General features: G+C 42.9%; 2 protein-coding genes and 1 pseudogene across 2 annotated transcripts; all 3 read right to left on the bottom strand.

Moving 5' to 3' along the window:
• Positions 1–651: 651 nt before the first annotated feature.
• Positions 652–1,577, bottom strand: LOC112060505 (olfactory receptor 10AG1-like; annotated as a pseudogene).
• A 5,616-nt stretch (positions 1,578–7,193) lies between these two features.
• On the bottom strand, positions 7,194–8,150 carry LOC101932382 (olfactory receptor 11A1-like). Its single transcript, XM_005284249.2, has one exon. It carries the CDS (start codon positions 8,148–8,150, stop codon positions 7,194–7,196), a length of 957 nt encoding a protein of 318 aa, XP_005284306.1.
• Positions 8,151–17,541: 9,391 nt separating this feature from the next.
• LOC103306630 (olfactory receptor 11A1-like) lies at positions 17,542–18,489 on the bottom strand. The gene has a single exon (XM_008174690.1). The coding sequence runs from the start codon at positions 18,487–18,489 to the stop codon at positions 17,542–17,544; it is 948 nt and encodes a 315-aa protein (XP_008172912.1).
• Positions 18,490–21,374: the final 2,885 nt, after the last annotated feature.

The raw sequence follows: 21,374 nt of genomic DNA, 5'->3' as shown, positions 1-21,374 counted from the left end.
TGTTTTTTACCCCTTTTATCCTTAAGCAGAGAATTTTCAACAGGTCTGTCTCCTATTTCCATCTCAACCTCAGTCCAAGTATATACATTTTTAATATATAAGGCAAAAATTGGCATTTTAAAATATATTTCATTTTGGATTACATTTGAGGATGGATTACATTTCAGATTTGAATGCAGCTGTCCAGAAAATAAAAGAAAGAAAGAATTTATATCAGGATATATTCTTTCATTACATATGTTTATTTTATTAAAGTTATGCCAATTTTACATTTACAAGAACCCTACATGAAAGAATTGATTTGTATATGACATTTTCCTCAAGAGAATACTTTTTCCTCCACTACTTAAACCATACGTAATGGAGTTCAACATGAAAATCAAGCTATATCTTGAGGAATATGAAATGTATCTTGCTGAACATGTCTGAAGGAATCGTTTCAGAATGTTAAGATATCTAGAATGTGTCTTGAGCAATCTGGAACGCATAATAATCAAGAATATGGCTGGTGGACTCTCCAAGGAGTCTAGAATAGATCTTCAGAAATATAGAACTATTCTTGAAGTACCAGAAATGTATCTTGTGGGTCCTGCATTGCCATTAGAGGAATCTACAACATTATTTGAGGAGTATGTGGTGTATTTTGTGGAATCATTTTTTACCTACTAATTTCCTTAGGGCGGCTTTCATTTCCTTGTTTCTCAGACTATATATGAAGGCGTTGAACATCGGAGTCACAATGGTATAAAACAGAGAGAACAGTTTGTCAGTGTCCTCTGAGTCCCTTGACTTGGGTATCAAATACACTATCATACCAGAGCCATAGAATAGAGTCACAACAGTGAGGTGTGAGAAGCAGGTGGAGAAGGCCTTGTGTATGCCCTCGGCTGAAGGCATTTTCAAAATCGTGCTGGCGATTTTAATATAAGAGATAACAATTAAGAAAAAAGGGGTGATTATGAATAGCAAAACTGCCATAAACACAGCAATTTTATACCTGTAGGTGTCCATGCAGGACAGCTCTAGCAAAGGGGGGATGTCACAGAAGAAATGGTTAATTTCACAAGACCCGTGAAAGGGCAAAGAAAAAACAAATATGTCTACCCAAAATGAACCGGGATGTTGACAAGCCAGGACCCAGCTACCATCCTAGCACAAACATCCCTGTTCACAATAAGTGTGTAATGCAGGGGGTTACATATAGCCACGTAACAGTCATAGGCCATGGCCGCCAGAAGGAAACACTCTGTGCCACCTAGTAAAAGTAAGAAATACATCTGGGCAGCACAGTCGGTGAATGAGATACTTCCATCCTCTGCCAGGCAATTGGCCACCATCTTGGGCAGGGTGACGGAGGTGTAGTAAATCTCCACAAAGGACAATCTCCTGAGGAAGAAATACATGGGGGTGTGCAGGGCAGAATCCAACTCTGTGACCAAGACAATGACACCATTCCCTAGCAGGATCACCATGTAGATGACCATGAAGACCACGAAGAGCAAACCCTGCAGGTTCATGAGTTTGGAGTATCCCAAGAGGATGAAGCCAGGTGTTGTGGTGTGATTTCCAGTCGCCATTGGATAGGTGCATTGGATCTGCAGAGACAACAAAGGCAGAGGACAAGGGCATGTCATTTACTCATAGTGTTGGCCTTGACCCATACCTTTTTCTCACAGGGATACTTTAGATGTTTTCTTACTTTGTACTTTGTGCTTCTTTAAATGTTTTATATATTATTTAATTTCATAGAATCATAGAAGATTAGGAGACCTCAGGAGGTCATCTAGTCCAATCCCCTGCTCAAAGCAGGACCAACCTGTTGAAGGCTGCTATCAAATCCCCCCTCATTCTTCTCTTCTGCAGACTAAATAAGCCCAGTTCCCTCAGCCTCTCCTCGTGTGCCCCAGTCCCTAATCATTTTCGTTACCCTCCTCTGGACTCTCTCCAATTTCATTCCATAATCTATTTATTTAATTTAAATATATAATTCAAAATAACAAATTCTATGTCTTATATTTAGGCTCACAATTTGATTAATACTGGTGCTGTAACTGGAAAAAAATTTAAGTACATCAAGGAAGCCACAACTTATGTATAGTGGGGTCTAATGTGTTATCAACAGGATAAAAAGTAGTGTCATAAACCTCAGCCATCTCTTGCTAGGGGGCCTGTTGACTGCTCTGCCCTGGGGCCTGGAATTGCTGTTGGTGGGCCTGTTTCAGGCTGTGATGATCCCCCTCCATACCATGCCACCCTTACCTCTGTAGTGCTGCTGGCTGTGGTGCTGCCTTCAGAGCTGGGTGGATGGCCAGCAGCCACCACTCTCATGATCACCCCCTACAATAGTCTTGAAACCCCCTTTTGGGTTGGGGCCCCCAGTTTGAGAAACACTGATATAGATGTACAAGACAGGAAATATCCTGCCTATGGGTGAGCAGTGTTGTCAGTCAATTCAAGGTTATTACAGGGCACTCTGTTCACACTGGAATGGAGGTATTATGATCCTGATTCAACAAGACACTTATGTATGTACTGAACCTTTAGCACATGAATAGTCTCACTGACTTCAAAGAGATTCCTAGAGCAGATCTCTTAGAAAAACATGCAATCTGATTTTAAAATTGTCAGCAATGGAGAATCCACCAGACCCCTTGGTAAATTGTTCCAATGGTTAATTACTCTCACTGTTAAAAATCAACACCTTATTTCCCAGCCTGGATTTGTCTAGCTTCAATGTTGAGCCATTGGATGGTGTTAGACCTCTGTCTTCTGGGTTGAAGAGCCCATTATCAAATATTTGTTCCCCACGTACTTACTTATAGACAGTAATCAAGTCACCCCTTAATCTTGAGCTCCTTGAGTCTATCACTATCAGGCATGTTTTCTAACCCCTTAATCATTCTTGTGGCTCTTCTTTGAACCCTCTGCAATTTACCAACTGCTTGTACACAAAGCATAACACATGCTCCTGCTCCATGGAGCTACTGCCTGTTATAAAGAAGTATAAAAGACAAAAATAAAATTACAATAATACTAAAAATAATCCCCAAATTCACCAGCCTTACTAGTGATTCAGGCTTTTATTCCCCAGCCTTGACCTGTGATCTTAAAGCCCTGACTAAGACATAGATTCTATTCTGTTTCCCACACAAACAGCGTAAGCATACACTTCCCAGGTGAACCTTTAAAAGGTGTCTAGAAGATTTGGACACCCAGTTCACATTGTTTTTATTGGAAATTGGGTGACTGAATCCCACAAGCAGTTTTGAAAATCTCAGTCTCAAAAACTTTTTATTTTATGTTAGAGGCAAACAGCAAGAGAAGAAGGAACAAAAGTAAAGTCTCCAGGACAGAGAGAACAGTGTGTGTATCTCCTCAGTAACAGTATTTTTTTTAGCAGGAAGCACAAAATGGTAGCTGCCCTCAGTAGACTCCAAACTCTTTAGACCCCAATTCAGCAAGGTATGTGTGCCCATGATTAACTTTAAGCACATGAGAATTCCCAATGAGTTCCATAGGACTACAAATAGGCTTAAAAATTGGGCATGTGATTATGTACTTTGCTGAAATGGGGCCTTAAAGAACAGCACAAGATTGAATCCAGCCATACAGCCACCCATAAAGCAAAGAGTTTATAACAGTTGTGGCTCAATGGTCTGCCAATGATGTACCCCTAGCAGATTCCCATTTTGGGCTGAAATCTTTCATTTTATTGTTGAAATCTTTTGACCAAAATAAGGACGTTTTTCACAAAATCCCCCCCCTCAAAAATTTTGTTTAATTGAAAACCCAATTTTCCATCAAAAACAGCTACACGGCAGAAATGAATGCAACCTTGCTTGTCTGTGGCAGAGCCCTGTACTCAACTTATGTCATTTGCAGTGGGTGTGTGATGCTAGGAAAGTGCCCAGAAATAATTCCTGAGAACACTGGCTTGGGAAGGGCAAAGCCAGAGTTAGACTCTTAGGAAAAAGGATTCAATCTAGATTAGCCATCTCCTAAATGCTCTTATTCTATGGCAAGGCAATTTAGGGATGGGGACAGTCACATTGTTCCAAACTGTGCATGAAAAGATGGTGGAGATGGTTTTATTCCATGCCTAGGATTTCAATATTGCTGTCGGGTTTAGGCTGTCATGCATTGTTCTGTGATTATGATTTTATCTGAAAGAGAATCTCATTACCATATTCAGTTTGAAGACTTGCTATGGGTTCTCCAGACAGCCCTTTTGCCATGGCCCCAAAATAAGAGATCATGGAGGCCCTGAGAAAAGTTCTCAGTAAATTTACGGCTTTCAAAATCATTTCACCCATCCAAGCTCAGTTAGATAGGCCAAAGAAAAATGGATCCAAGAGCCACAGCTTGGGTTGCCCCTTTCCATGGCCTTTTAACTCATCCCAGGGGGAAGGAGTGACTAATTGGTACAGAACAATTTCTTTAATAAATAAAATCTTTCTCTGTTTGCGCATTGTCCATGGGCAAAAGTTGGTCAGAAATGAAGAAAAAAAAAACCTAACTGAATTAAAAAAGTGTTATTTCAAAGTTGTTCTCATTTGGAGGGGTTGGGATCTGAGCCATTTTTCAGGGGTCTGAGTTTTTTCACAGAGTATTTTAAAAAATATTTTATGAAAAGCATGTGGAAGACAGTTACTGAATTTTGCAAATATGAAACACGTGGATTTTAATTTTTTAAAATCTATTTACTGATGTTTGGTGAATTAATAATTTCACTTACCAAGTCTGTATTGAATTGAACACAAAATGCCAGATAATTTCCCCCCCAAATTAAAAATTTCTACAGTGTGGCTATAATTTTTGCCAGTGTTCAATTTGGGTGAAAAATAATCATTTTTCTATGAAATATTTTTTGTTCCCAAAAGGTTGATCAGCCACAGCCATGAGCTGATGAGGACTGTCAGGTTTATTCACCAAGAATATTCTTTGTACAGTCCATGGGCTAACATTCATTCTCAGGCTATGTGACATCCAGAACCTGAGTTGTTTTCATTGGGTGCACAAACCACATGGTATAATTTTCTTTCCTGATTGGCTGAGTGTAGATGTTGGCCTACACTTACTGCTGTGTGTTCAATGTTCTGAATGCTGTGCAGATTTGCTTTGAGTTTACTGTTTGTGGAACGTCCCTGATGAAAAACCTGCAAAGAGACATTCAAGGAAAGGAAACATATATGGAAGTGAACTCACACGAAGGACTTTGGCAGGAGCCCTGTGAAGGGGCAATGAGTAGTTGCACTGTCCAAGGAGCAGATAAGGAGACCAATTTTGTTCTTAGGTTCTACCTTTGCTCTGAAGAAGAAGCATGAACCAGTTCTATAGCAAGGGCTAGAGTCACAAAAGGACTTAGGTGCCTAACTGCCACTAAATCCCAGAATCAGATATCACCGCGATTCACAACCTCCTCACTCAGCTGCCTCTGAAGCCTGTAGGTGCCTAAACTTGTTTGGAGTCAGTGCCTAAATTTTTGCAGTAAACGTTCCCTAGGTACGGATGTTTCGGTCTCTGAGCTCACATGCTGCTGCTCTACTCTGGGCACCCAGACGCCTAAGCCTGAGCTCAATGCAGGAAGTGAGGGAAGAAAGATGTTCCTCCGCCTGAGTCCACTGCTGGGCCTGGTCTGAGAAAGACGCTTAGAACATGCCGATGGGGGCCCATAGGTGAACTCGCACAAAATGAGGAGGTGGAGCCCCCTCATCACTTTTAGCCGAATGGGTATGGGGTGCACCTGGGATGTGGGGGACCCCTGGTTGAAAGTCACCCATCAGCTGATGGAGAAAAAGGATTTGTCATGTCTCAGGTGAGTGCCCTCACCACTAGGCTATAGGCTATTCCAATGCAAGGCCCCCTCAGACTGATTATGGGATTTAGGCATTGAAATTAGGGCTAGCTCCTAAATCCCTTTGTGAATCCTGCTGGGATTCAAAAAAGCATTTAAGCAGGGTAGACACCTAAATACTGCTGAACACCCAGCACACAGAGACAAAGTGATTTGCCCAAGGGCATACGAAAATTGAAGCTGGGTCTCTTACACCTGATGCTTTAACCACTGTACCATCCTTCCACCCAGCTGTTAAAGGGCAAATTAAAATCTTTTTAGTTTGTATCCTCTCTGGGGGCAGGGACGGTGTAAAACACGAAGCAGAATAAGGCCCTAGTTCTGGCTGCAACTTTGGTTACCTACCACAAGAATAAAGAAAAACAACAACAACAATTAATTCCAAATGAATCTTTATTCAGGATGTGAATTTAATTCAATTTTTGAGGAAAGGGTTCTGGGAAATGGTTTATGATATTTATCCTGTTCTATTAATAAATGGATGAATCCAGGTATCAGTTACATTGTGTGTGTGTGTGTGTGTGTGTATATATATATATATATATATATAAATTGGGCATCAAGATCCTTGCCACAGCTTGGAAACCATCACCAGAATGCAAATTATGAGCCAGATACTCAGTTGTTGTAATTCGGCATCATTGTGTTTATTTCAGCATAGTGACGCTGATTTACACCAGTAGGAGATCTGGGTCATCAATTGAAATGGAGCTATGCTGGGAATGTAGCACCTCATTGCTGTCCAAAGAGCATGTTTTGGGGAGTATACATCATACTGTTCATGCAAACAGAAGCAGCAGACTCCTTGCTTTAGGTGCTGAACTCAACCATAAGGGCTTGACCACACTGGGACATACTATGGGATTGTCAGAAGTGCCTAGATGTCTAACTGCCTTTGAAATTAATAGACATTAGGCTCCATGGTTGTTTGGAAAACCCCCACTAGGTGTCTTATCTCCACCCTTAGGCACCTAAATATGTTTAAAAATCTGACCCATAATCATCCCTTGGAGCATGTCCTAGTGGACAGCAAACCCCAGGTTACTGTGGTCCATGGAGGGCACCAGCTAGGATACAGCTTCTGATGGGAAATTCAGCACGTAGAGAGATAGGTACGGGGCAGATCTTGATCAATAACTCATGCACAAGGAGGCCATGTTGTGGTTGCATTTGGGAGTACAACATGGGATTTCCTTGGCTGCTAAATCTGGTGGGGCCTGGACCGGATCTGCAGCTGGTACAAACTTGCACATCTCCACTGATTTCGATGGAGTTATGCCAGTTTGCACCATCTTAATGTGACCCAATGTTTTTCATTTTAAAACCTTCCTTTTTTTCTCTACTTCCTTAGAAAATCTATCAGTCTAGTGGCCATTGTCCTCAGCGCGTCATTCACATCCTTGTTCCTCAAGGAGTAGACCAGGGGGTTGAGCAATGGGGTGACCAGGCTGTAGAGAAGGGAGAATGTTTTGTTTAGGTTGACAGCAGAATTGGCTGTCGGCACCACATAGACAATGGCCAGTGCCCCGTAGAAAGTGCTGACCACAGTAAGGTGAGAGGTACAGGTGGAGAAGGCCTTCCGCCTCCCAGTGCTGGAAGGGTTTTTTACTACAGCTGTTATGATAAATGCGTAGGATATGAGGGTTAGCAGGAAGGGGATCAGGGTGGCCATAGCGGAGAGCAAGAATGCTGCTAAGGTTATCAGGTGGGTGTCACTGCATGACAGCTTGACCAGGGGCATGAAGTCACAGAAGAAATGGTCGATTTCATTAGGGCCACAGAAATGTAGTCTGTAAATCCAGGCCATTATCACCGGGTTGAAGAGGAATCCACCCAGCCAAGAGCAGGAAGCCAGCTCGACGCACACCCTTGCGTTCATGAGGGCCGTATAACGCAGCGGATTGCATATCGCCAAGTAGCGATCATAGGCCATCACTGTTAGCAGGAAGCTTTCGGTGGCTGCCTGGGAGCCAAAGATATAAAGCTGTGTGACACAGCCACTGAAGGAGATCGTCACGCCCTTCTCAGCCAGGAAACCTTGCAGCATTTTGGGGACAATGTTGGATGTGTACCAGATATCCAAGAAGGACAAGTTCCCCAGTAAGAAATACATGGGGGTGTGAAGGCCCCGATCAGCCAGAATGGTGACAATGATCAGGGTGTTCCCAGCCACGGTGGTGAGGTACATTAGCAGAACCAGCACAAAGGGACCGATCTGGAATGGGTAGAAGATCCTGAACCCGCGGAGGATGAATTCTGTAACGTTGCTTTGGTTTCCCCTCTCAACATCTGCCATGTGCGCAGTGTCTAGAGAAAGCACAGCGCACCAATAAAGCACAGACAGACAATAAACCAGAATGATTCGGGGACTAGACCCAGCTTTTAAAGCTCGATAAATATATTTTATCCCTACGGTTGAAAACACCCTTTGCTGAAAGATGGTTGACCGCTCCCAAAGAAGAGAAAGAATGGGAAGGTCTTACTGCCTGCATTAGATTACTCCTGGAGCTATTCAAGGAAAGATGGGCCAAATTGAATGAACTGATAGGACCAACCACTCATGGAACTCTCACAGAAACAATGGATGAGATTCAAAATCTGTCATGGGGATTTGGATGCCAAATTTCCATTAATTGTAATGGGAACTGAGCATCCAAGTCTATCGGGGGCTTTGAATATTCCTCCTATATGTTTACCTATGGTTGGCATATGGGGGTTTGGCATGCAACTCCAATTACTCTACAAAAATCCCAGCTGTTACTCATTGAGTATTAAGATCTACACTGTCTCAGTTCTGCTGGTTCCCCAGACCTTTTCGTTAGTTGCCACCCACTCTTTTAATATTTATCTAAGGGTACGTCTTCACTTACCGGAGGGTCCGGCGGCAGGCAATCGATGTTCTGGGATCGATTTATCGCGTCTGGTTAAGATGCGATAAATCGATCCCGGATCGATCCCGGAAGTGCTCACCGTCGACGCCGGTACTCCAGCTCGCCGAGAGGAGTACGCGGCATCGACGGGGGAGCCTTCCTGCCGCGTCTGGACCTGCGGTAAGTTCGGACTAAGGTACTTCGAATTCAGCTACGTTATTAACGTAGCTGAATTTGCGCACCTTAGTCCAAAGTGGGGGGTTAGTGGGGACCAGGCCTAAGAATAGAATTTGAACAGTCAACATTGCTCCTTGTCTTAAATAAAAAAAATGGGGGGTCAGATTTCCAAAGGCACCTAAAGATGCAGATAGTTGCCTAGTGGGATTGACAACAGTGCATAAGCAGTTTGAGTGCCTAACTCCCATTGGAATCAATGAGAGTTAGGTGCCATAGGCACTTAAGAAAAACTCAATCAGCACTTATCTGACTCGTTAGGAGCCTAAAATCATTAAAAAATCTGCCCCAATAACTAAATTAGCTCAGCTCTGAAAATTGATGATCACTTGATGATTACCTCTTCTGTTCATTCCCTCTGGGGCACCTGACATTGCCCACTGTTGGAAGACAGGATACTGGGCTAGATGGATCATTATGACTGACCCAATATGGCCATTCTTATGTTCTAAAGCAGCGGTTCTCAAACTTTAGCAACCCGAGGAACCCCATTTTGATTTAAAAAATTTCGGGGACCCCCTGCCCCGCCCCTTCTCTGAGCCCTCACCCCCACTCGCTCCATCCCCCCTCCCTTTTTTGCTCGCTTTCCCCCACCCTCATTCACCTTCATCAGGCTGGGGCAGGGGCTTGGGGTTTAGGGGATGAGGGCTCCGACTGGGAGTATGGGCTCTGGGCTGGGGCCAGGGATGAGGGGTCTGGGGTGCAGGAGGGGGCTTTGGGCTTGGGCAGGGGGTTGGTGTGTTGGGGGGGGTGAGGGCTCCGGCTGGGAATGCGGGCTCTGGGCTGGGGCCAGGAATTAGGTGTTGGCGGTGCAGGAGGGGGCTCTGGGCTGGGAGGTTGGGGGGGTGCAGATTCCGGGAGGGATTTTGGGTGCAGGAGGGAGCTCTTGGCTGGGGCAGGGGGTTGAGGTGTGGGGGTGGTGAGGAGTGCGGGGTCCTGGTGGTGCTTATTACAGCTCCTGGAAGGGGCCACTACGACCCTGCAACTCCTAGGCACAGGAGCAGCCAGTGAGACTCTGTCTGCTGCCCTCACTCCTGCAGGCACTGCCCCCAAAGCTCCCATTGGTCACAGTTCCTGGTGTGGACCCCAATTTGAGAAACGCTTTTCTAAAGGAACTGTTTTAAAGTGACCCCTTTTCACAGCAGAAATGAAGTGAGGAGGACGAGGCTCTGTTTGTTCCATGCTGACGAGATCTCACTAAATTGAAATTGTGATTCCTTTCAGCATTTCAGAGCTGGATGTAAAACAGCCTGTGGGAGCCAGACCACCCGAGTCAGGGACAGAGCTTTAAAGTCAGGAATGAACATATCGGCCAAGGGAAATAGGTGACACAGAGTGATTCTGAAGGGATTTCCTGTTGAGGTGTTAAGAACTGGATGTGGGGGATGCTGAGAGAGAACATTTAATGAAAATCTTTAATCTGATCCCTACTTTCCCATGTGTCTTAGTCCTGCCTAGTGTGCAGGGGACTGGACTAGACCTCTCGAGGTCCCTTCCAATCCTACATGTCTATGATGGTATGAAAGCTTTGGGAAGAGGGGTAAAGACTGAGAGGGGACATGATAACAATTTTCAAGTACATAAAAGTTTGTTACAAGGAGGAGGGAGACAAATTGTTCTCTTTAACCTCTGAGGATAGGCCAAGAAGCAAGAAGGTTGGACACTAGGAAAAACTTCCTAACTGTCAGGGTAGTTAAGCACTAGAATAAATTGCCTAGGGAGGTTGTGGAATCTCCGTCATTGGAGGTTTTTAAGAGCAGGTTAGACAAGCACCTGTCAGGGATGGTCCTGATAATACTTAATCCTGCCGTGAGTGCAGGGGACTGGACTAGATGACCTCTCAAGGTCCCTTCCTGTCCTACGATTCTATGATTCTACATCCAAGAGCTACTCCAAATTCCATGGCTAAGGTTGGCGGGCTGCATCACACAGATTTGTGCCAGGATCCCATGATCTTCCAGCTTTGTACCACAGCTCCATTATGCTGTAACTGGATCCACACACATTCACCCCAGCTCAGGATCTTGTCCTATATTTAATACTGATTTTTTACCATTATTTTATGTCTTGGTAACTTATTTCGATTGGTACAAAAATGAACAGTCCTGGGCACTGCTAGACAAATCTGTGCAATGGAGGAGGTTAGATTAGACAATCCTCATCGTCCCAGCTGTCCTTAAAATCGACAAACTTATGACAAGCAGAAGAGCAAATTATTTTAGCTCTTCCTGCCCCTTTCATTGCTGCAGATCCTCTTAGTTTGTGATACGGTTCTTTAAAATGAAATACAGAAATAAGCTAGTGGGGAAGTTGGAGAAATGAAGTCATGGGCTTCAACAGAAGCAGAAGGGATTGAGGAGCCCAAATCAATGGGATTTGGATGCCTAGCTCTCTTCATTTCCTTTTAAACCCCCTTCCTAAAACACTCCCGTCAAACATACCTCTATCAACACTTTCCTCTGCTGTGGAGCAGTGTCCAACCCTGGTGAAGGGATGATGTAGATTCTAAACAGGAGAAACAATAGAGAGGTGGACCAGAGAAGATTGCAGTTGACATCTGTGTTGAACACAGGTGTCTAGAGAGAAGGTGAAATGTTCAAAAAGCAACTAATGGCCAGATTTTCAAAGGTCTTTAGGTCTCTACAGATGCAGATAGGAACCTTGGAAATAACAGCCATTATCAATTATTTTCTGCACTCTTGTTGTGCAAGAATTAATGATGAGACAAGGTGTAAGGCAGAGGAGAATCAGGGCCCTTATAGCTAGTCAATAGATCAAATGGAAATTACTGTCAAACTGCAAGGAGGTGCTCACAGGACTGAAGGAATTTGTTTTATTTAATGTTACCCCAAAATTGACAGATTTCTGTCCATCCTCCAGCAGCAACTTGAATTAACAAGTACAGGAGATGGGCATTCTTATTCTCTGTCATTAACCAATATTTGGACTCTATCCTGTTCCCACTGATGTCTGTTACAAAACTCCTGTTGACTTCAACATGAGCAGGACTGGACTGTTTTTTCTCTAGAAAATATAGTTTAAGAGAAAGTGTTCTGGACCAGATTTTGATCTCAAGCTAATGTAGCTGCACAGATATTGAAGGGTGTGGTATGATAGATAGATAGATAGATAGATAGATAGATAGATAGATAGATAGATAGATAGATAGATAGGGTGTATCCTTAGCTGGTATAAATCAGTGTAGTTCTTGTGAAGTCACTGGAATTATGCAGACCTACACTAGATGAGGATCAAGCCACAGAAGTCCTTTGAAGTCCATTGTTGTTATAATAATTTCTATAACAGTTGGAATATACTAATATATAATAATTTATACACTTTCTTCTTCTTTTAAGAAGAGTATTCCCCACTATGTGTTAGGCACTTTCCAAACACATAAGAAGGACAATCCTTACTACGAGAAACTCACAATTTGAGGACAGACAAGTAGACAGAAGTCAGGCGAAGGGGAATAACCAGAGGCTACATATATACGATTTAAAGTCCTGTATGTAGGTATACCAACAAGATTCAGCATACACAGAGTGGCAGGACTGGGTGTTTAAGAGGGATTCACATGTGGCGAGGGTCGGAAGAGTTCAGAGAGGCTGGACTATTAGGAGGTGGCTGCATGGGAGACGGCACAGAGGTGAATGGGTGAGGATCTGACAAGAGAGTGGGTGAGTGCATTAGTGGAGGAGGCGGGAGGTTTGACAAAGAGCTGATCATGAAGGAGGGACAGAGCAATGAAGGCAGTGACATGAAGATTCAATATGATACAATATTGGTTGGAAAGCCAACAGAAGGATTCCAAGGGGAATTACATGATCAAAGTGATGGGCAAGAAAGAGGAGTTTAGGGGCTGCCTTTTGTATGGAATGATGGGGTCACAGTGTGTGACTGGGGGTCAGAGTCAAAGGTGTTGCAGTGACCAAGGATGAGATGACAGTAACATAAAACAGGTGAAATTAAGATCAGAATTAGAGTCTATTATAATTAAGGAAATAATCTACAGACTCATATTTTGCATTGGTTCCTCAGTTAGACAATTTTAGGTCAGATTCTACAAAGAGGCCAATGGAGTTAATCCACCTTGACATTGGTCTACAATTGGGCAATCAAAAAGCAAGGAAACCAACATTATAGGCCACTTTGGAAAATGGCAAAATTTTGGAACAGTCAATTTTGCAGTAATTTCCTTCTTGCCTCTCCCACATGGTGAGATATAATATAAATAGCACTTACCAGGCAGATTTCAGGGTCTTGGCATCACTGTGTCTCATTTTGTTCAAAAATAGAAAAAACAAAAAAAGAAACGAATTCAGGTATGAATACCAGTAGCTAGCCTTTTAATGAGATCTAATTTCATTGAACAAATGGATCTGATTGAAATCAGTGCTAATTCCAGCTACTAGAACCAGCCCTGTTGGAGGCTATTGTTACCAAACCTACTGTCTGTGAGAGAGATAGAAGTCTAACACTCTGGTGCGCAGATATATTCTGTTTCAACAATGTGTGAGGTTTGCAGGGTATGCTCTTTATATCTGAAATCATGGCATTTGAGGACAGAGTGCCTAAAATTGCTCAGAGCTCTGGATCTCAGATGGGCTCATTAAACGATCTTTATGTTTCATGGGAGCTGGAGAGAATTGTTCCTAGATGTATTGACGTCAAATGTTTTTTAGGAGCTCACATGTTCTCTCTGTCTGTTTCCCAAGCCTTCTGCACACATAGAGATAGCACTAGGTTTAATTTGAATTGTTGTTTTTAAACAGAGGCCTTTTCGACACACAAATGTGCACCATTTCCATTAAACCAGTTGTCTGACTGGTGCAATTCCAGTGTGGACACACTTATTACAGGCTGAGAGTGGCTCATTCATAAATTCATAGCTTTTAAGGGGAGAAGGACCCATTATCAAATCAAATCTGACCTCCTGCAGAACACAGGGCCAAGATCTTCTCCAACTGATTGTTCAATGAATCTGTACATTTTGTTTGAGCAAGAGTGTATCTTTTAGAAAGATATTCACTCTTGATTTAAAGACTCAAAGTGAGGGCGTATTCACCACGTCTCTAGATACGTTATTCCAATAATGAATTATGGTCATTGTTAAAAATGTGCCTTATTTAAGAACATAAGAATGGCCATAATGGGTCAGGCCAATGGCCATATAGCCCGGTATCCTGTCTAGAGCCAAATGCTTCAGGGAGAAGGGACAGAACAGGGCAATTATTGAGTGATCCATCCCTTGTCATCCAGTCCCAGCATCTGTCCATCAGAGACTTAGCCATCTTGGCTAATAGCCATTGATGGACCTTTAAGATGGTGATGGTGGAGGAGGCTGCCTCTATTAGCACTGTCGTGGCTGGAGATTCCCCATCAGAAAATTCTCCAATGATCATAGAATCACAGAATCTTAGAAGATTAGAGTTGGAAGAGACCTCAGGAGGTCATCTAGTTCAATCCCCTGTTCAAAGCAGGACCAACCCCAACTAAATCATCCCAGCCAGGGCTTTTTCAAGCCGTGCCTTAAAAACCTCCAAGGCTGGAGATTCCACCACCTCCCTAGGTAACCCATTCCAGTGCTTTACTACCCTCCTAGTGAAATAGTTTTTCCTAATATCCAACCTAGACCTCCCCCACTGAAACTTGAGGCCATTGCTCCTTATTCTGTCATCCTCCACCACTGAAAGAAGCCTAGCTCCATCCTCTTTGGAACCCCCCCTTCAGGTAGTTGAAGGCTGCTATCAAATCCTCCCTCACTCTTCTCTTCTGCAGACTAAATATGCCCAGTTCCCTCAGCTTCTCCTCATAAGTCTCTCCTCATAAGTCATGTGCCCCAGACCCCTAATAAATTTTGTTGCCCTCTGCTGGACTCTCTCCAATTTGTCCACATCATTTCTGTACTTGGGGGGAGGGGGCCAAGACTGGATGCAGTATTCCAAATGTGGCCTCACCAGTGCCGAATAGAGGGGAATAATCACTTCCCTGATCTGCTGGCAATGCTCCTACTAATGCAGCCCAATATGCTGTTAGCCTTCTTGGCAACAAGGGCACACTGCTGACTCATATCCAGCTTCTCGTCCACTGTAATCCCCAGGTCCTTTTCTGCAGAACTGCTGCTTAGCCAGTTGGTCCCCAGCCTGTAGCAGTGCATGGGATTCTTCCATTCTAAGTCCTATCTAGTCCTTTGTTTACCCCAGCTCTCCTGCCAGTGTTCTGCTAGACAGGAAGCTTTTTTTTTTATGAACTATTGCACTCTGTCACCCTCTAGTTCAAGCTATAGGTTAATATCAGTCCTTTCCTATTTCAACCTTTTCTTCACTTGTTTTGCTATATTTAGGTTTGGAAGGACTAGATTTTTATTGGTAAATGTCAATCTTACCATTCACACACACAAACCAATGAAAAAAATACTTCAATAATAATCAAAATTTACAGAGCATCAAAATAAGAAACGTGCGGCCTGAGAACTCATTACAATTTGATTTGAGGCTATTTGCTATGTATATGTGGACATGTAAGTTTTATAATTTGTGTTCTAATGGTTATAAAGCTGTAACTTTTTTCATATTGATGTCAGCTGTCATTAAATAATTGTTGTCTCCCCTCCTCATTGTCTGACCCCCCCATAACGTCCCACACCTGTGAATTTAAATATATTAAAAATAGAAAAACTACTAAAGAATAAACATCAGTATTGCCAGTCAACATTACATATATGAAAAAAGTGAATTCTTCCAAGCCTAGCCATATTGAAAATATTAGGATTTCTCTCTTATTTTGTTGAAGCTTTTTGTTTTAAACAGAAGAGCGTCCTCACTTCTAGAACTCTGTGCCTCCTTAAATATCCATTCCTTTCTCTGGTCAAGTGTCCATTCTCCCATATCCTGTTCTTCACCAGTGCTGCCAATATTGGGCGCCCTTTTGTTTGCTATGCCTAGAAATCCCCCTCCCCCTTTCCATCATACTGCTCATTGCTCATGGAACACGCTCGATACCCTTTCTTCTTTCAAAGCATGCGTCAGGATTTCTGCTGCAGTGCCTGTGAGAATCAGTGTGTGACCTAGAGAATAGAGAACTTGGCTGGTGTTAGAAAACCTGGCTTTTATTCTCAGCCATGCTACATATGTTGTTGGCATCCTTTCATCTATGAGAGATGGTGGGAATTGCATCCTATGAGGTAGGTTTGCAATGTCTCATGTGACAGAATAGTCCAATCCAAGATTTGCATGATCTTTGGCAGTTATTACAAATGTATGTATCTTGGTTGGGAGCTGCTTGCTTCCTATGGGCTCTTTTCTCTTCAAGCTGTAGAAGCCAGCTCCTGCCATGGACTTTGATACCCCAATGTTGACGATGGCATCGCTTGTTACAATCATTTGCCAAGTTTTCCCATTGATCAGGTTCAATTCAAAATTCCTTCATATCTCACTTGCATGTATCTTTATAGCGAAGTTTGGGACGTCCTGTTGTTCTTGTTCCCTCTGATAGCACCCTGTATAGCATGTCCTTTGGATTGCGTCCGTCTTTCAACCTACTCAGGTGGCCCAGCCTGCACAGTCATCTTTGCTTGAGCAGGGTTGTCACACTTGGTAAATTTGCCCTTTGAAGAATCTCTGCGTTGGTAACTTTATCTTGCCATTTGGTGTTAGCATAAACAATGTAGGTGGAAACTGTTTAACCTTTTCTCCTGATGAGCACAAAATTGTCTGTGTTTCACCACCATACATGAGAGAGCTGAGGACGTAAGCTTGGTACACTTGCTACATAAGAAAAAGTACTTTCCTTCTCTGAGCCTCTGCTCGCCCTCCTCTGTCTCTTTTTGAAGTAGAAGCTCTTCAGGCCAGCAAATATTTGTGCAGCCTCAGATGTGCTTCTAGGTCTAACTGTAGTAGAAATTAGAGTAGCAGTTGGGATCAAAGAGCATGCATTTTAACTCTATGAGGGGCATGAAGCTTTCAGGCTGAGACTTTGAAAGCCAAAGGTATTTAGATACCCAATTCTGAGTAAGTGTAATGGGAATTGGTGCCTGAATCATCTAAGGGGCTTTGCAATGTCCCAGCCTCAGTCTATACCCTCATTAAGATACCATGAGTAGATTCTCAGGAAATTCTATTTATAATTGTTTCTTTAGTTTTTTGGAATTTTGGTTTATTTCATTTTATTGTGGGAGGCCCAGGGAGAGGGTGGGTCCTGTCCTCAGTGAGGACAGGAGGCCCTGTAGGGTGGGGGTGGGGTGCAGATTAAGCCCGCCCTGCTGTCACCCCACAACTACAGCTCCTGTCTCGCGATGCTGGACCCAGCTCCCCGCATTGTGACATGGCACATGAATTTGACATGAGTCTTGTCAATTTCACAACTGACTAAACTGACCAGACTCTTGCTGTCTGGCAAAGGCAGACTTATGGAGATTGGAAACCTGGAAGCCCTGAATTTTCCATAGCTCAGCTAGGGAGACCAGATGTCTCAATATTATTGGGACCATTCCGATATTAGGGGCTTTGTTTTATATAAGCAACTATACCCCCTCCCCATTTCATTTTATTAAACAACAAAAAAAGCTTTGATCCCATGTTGTCATGTGTGAGACATACATTTCCACATCCCTTTTCTAAGGGCCTCCTTGACCTCTTTGTTTCTCAGGCTGTAGATGAGCGGGTTGATCATGGGAGTCAAGACTGTGTAGGAAAGAGAAAAAAATTTGTGCAGGTCTCTCAGTCTCTTGGTGTTTGGTAACATATAAACAATCATCAGGGTCCCGTAGAAAACTGTCACCACAATGATGTGGGAGGAGCAGGTGGAAAAGGCCTTTTGCCTCCCGGCAGTGGAAGGGATTCTCAAGATGGTGGTGATGATACAAACGTAGGATGTCAGGGTCAACAGAAATGGGGGCAAAGTGAATACAGATGACAGCACAATATCCAAAAGTGTGACAAGGCAGGTGTTGCTGCAAGAGAGTTTAACTATTGGGGTGAAATCACAGAAGAAATGGTCAATTTTGTTGGGGCCACAGAAAATTAGTTCAGAAGCCAATGATATTATGATGGAACTAGCTAGAAATCCACTTAGCCAAGACCCAGCTGCTAGCTGGAGGCAGAACCTGCCATTCATACGGGCTTCATAGTGCAGTGGTTTGCATATTGCTAGATACCAATCATAAGACATCACAGAGAGGAGATAACACTCTACACCTGTCAGAGAAGCAAAGACATATAATTGCATGAAACAACCAGTAAATGACATTTTAGTTGTCTTTGTCGAGAAACTGGCCAGCACGCTGGGCACGATGGTGGAGCTGCAGCAGGTCTCCAAGCAGGACAGGTTCCCCAGGAAGTAGTACATGGGGGTGTGAAGGTGCTGATCAGTCACAACAAGCACAATGATGAGGATGTTCCCAGCCATGGTGACAATGTAGATCACCAGAAACAGCAGGAAGAGAAGGGTCTGCAGTTCAGGGAGATCTCCGAATCCCAGGAGGATGAATGCCGTGACAGATGTTTTATTGTCCCAGCTTGCCTTTGCCATGAGATGTATCCAACAAACCCTGGAAGCAAATACAGAGAAAATCGACTTCAAGTTTAGTGCATTGTCAGCAATTCATTCCATAAGTTTTAAAATCAAAACTGGTATGTTCTTTTAAAGAGCTGCTCTAGTTCAAATGTGAACTATTTTAGGGAAGTTCTATGGGCTGTCTGTGTTCAGACGAGATGGTCCCTTCTGCCCTTGGAATTTGTGAACCTATGGACGTTTCCTTTTTAAAAATTCTTCCCTTCTGGTTACAAAATGAACTGTTGGGTTTGGAAATTGCCAGGAATCTGAATTCCTGTAATAGATTATTAATTTCCTCTAAAATAGTTCAACAAATTATCATTGTTTATGGATAAAAACATAAGAACGGCCATACTGTGTCAGACAAATGGTCCATCTAGCCCAGTATCCTGTCTTCCGACAGTGGCCAATGCCAGGTGTTTCAGAGGAACTGAACAGAACAGGTAATCATCAAGTGATCCATCCCCTATTGCCCATTCCCAGCTTCTGGCAACAGAGTCTAGAGACACCATCCCTGCCCATCCTGGCTAATAGCCATTGATGGACCTATCCTCCATAAACTTATCTAGTTCTTTTTTTAATCCTATTATAGTCAGATTCAAGGCATGACATAAGGCGAGATGTTCTGGTTGTCCTGGTTATATACATGTTAATAGCTGCATGCAAAGAGCTGCAATGCAGAATAACATTGTATTGGAGCCGCAAACCCATGAAAAATGCTGCCTAATCTTTTATGCAATGACCTAGCACCTTAGCTATTACTAATTATTTAAATATATACTGGCATCTCTCTTTTTTTAGTGTATTTCTGTATAGCTTTTATCGAGTATGGTATTGAATGATATTGATAATCCATTTAAACTCTAGTATTAGTTGAAGATCTGGTCTCCATAGCTTCTCTGTTATTTTAAACATTTGTGTTAACACCATCATGTGGGATAGCATCATTGCGGGGATTGGAGACTTGAGGAGCAGGTGAGAAACAACAATCACACTCACATTTAATTGGATGTACCTTTTTCACGCAGAAATCTCCCCTATAACTGCCACATAGATTGCAATGGGTAGGACAAGGTGTCCGCCGCCAGTATTTATAATTCTTTCATACTCACATCTCGGTGTGGAATCCTGGCTCCTCATCAGGGGACAAGATGACCTCTAGGAAGTGAGGCGCTCTAGCCATTAGCTGAGCCCCATTTATAATAAGTTGCACATACACCCACAAAAGGTTATTAATAGGCATGAGGGTTGAATTCCATGTATCCATCTTTGGGATTTATCAGGGGGGCTTTTCAGTTGATAGGCCTATTGGATAGTGCTCCTATTTACCCCTCAGCATTTATGTCTCTGTATCACTGTGAGGAGGGGACGGGTCTCAGAGCCCGGGCTCCAGCCCGAGCCTGAGCGTGTACACTGCAATTTGTAGCCCTGCAGCCCAAGTTCTGTGAGTCTGAATCAGCTGACCCAGGGCCTGAGACTCGGTGCTGTGGATATTTTATCACAGTATAGACATACTCTCACATTTTGCCCTGACTATCAAGTCATCTTGTGGTGTTGACTGATCCCTGGTGCCCCTCCAAACTCAGCAGTTATTTCCAAAACATCAGAGTACAAACAGACACAAACTCATTGGGCTTATTATTAACTTACTTATGCTAAATTATCTTTATAATATAGGTAACGTATCCTCAGTACTAAGTCTTAATTTGGCTAAGCTAAACATTTCAGCTTTAAACCTGACAGGGGTGCTCAAACTTTTCAGGCTGTGACAACCCCCCAAAAATGTTACTTCTGCACTGCTACCTCAATCCTCTGAGGGGTTGTGACCCCCAGTTTGCAACCCCCTGCCTTAAACTCTTTTACCCATTACCTATTGTGTTTTAGTCTCATATATCCAGGTCTTATAACAGATTCATTTATTACAAGTTACAAGCTACACCTGTACCAGTAAGTATTTAGACAGATGAAGAGAAAGACAGAGCGATAGCTATGTAGACAGACATTGGATTATAAGAAAGCTTTTCTTCCTTTTAAAAAATAAGTAAATTGGTCCCCTTGGTAGATCTGCATGAATATTTGATATTGTAGAACACTGACATTTTGGGAATGAGCCACACACATATTCTTCTCGGGGTTTTTGTTTGTTATACTTTCCACAACAGTTTCCTGCTCTGGTCATTTTCAGACTAAACAAGCCCAGTTTTTTCAATTTTTTCCCATAGGTGAAAAAGATTGAAATCTAGATCCTTAATAGCTTTTGGTTATCTCCTCTGGACTTTCTCCAATTTGTGAACACCTTTCCTGAAATGTGGCACCCAGAACTGGACACAATATTGCACTTTAGGACTAATTATTTCCCGTGTCTTGCTTACAACACTCCTGCTAATAAAGCCCAGAATGATTTTTTTTTTTTGCAACAGTTGACTCATATTTAGCATGAGGGCCACTATGACGCCCAGATTCCTTTCCACAGTACTCCTTTCTAGGCAGTCATTTCCCATTTTGTATGTGTGAGCTGATTGTTCCTTCCTAAATGGAGTATTTTGCATTTGTCCTTATTGAATTTCATCCTATTTACTTCAGACCATTTCTCCAGATCATTTTGAATTTTAAGCCTATCCTCCAAAGCACTTGCAAAGCACTTTTCCAGGTTGGTATCATCTGCAAACTTTAAGTGTACTCTCTATGCCATTATCTAAATCATTGAGGAAGCTATTGAACAGAACCTGACCCAGAACTGATCCCTGCAGGACCCCACTCGTTATGACTGTGAACCACTGATAACTACTCTCTGGGAACAGTTTTCCAACCAGTTTTGCACCCACTTTATAGTGGCTCCACCTAGGTTGCATTTCCCTAGT

This window comes from Chrysemys picta, chromosome 13 (assembly GCF_011386835.1).
Source record: "Chrysemys picta bellii isolate R12L10 chromosome 13, ASM1138683v2, whole genome shotgun sequence".
Lineage (NCBI taxonomy): Eukaryota > Metazoa > Chordata > Testudines > Emydidae > Chrysemys > Chrysemys picta.
The sequence above is the reverse complement of the archived record's forward strand: the minus strand, read 5'-3'. Positions and strand labels throughout refer to the sequence as shown.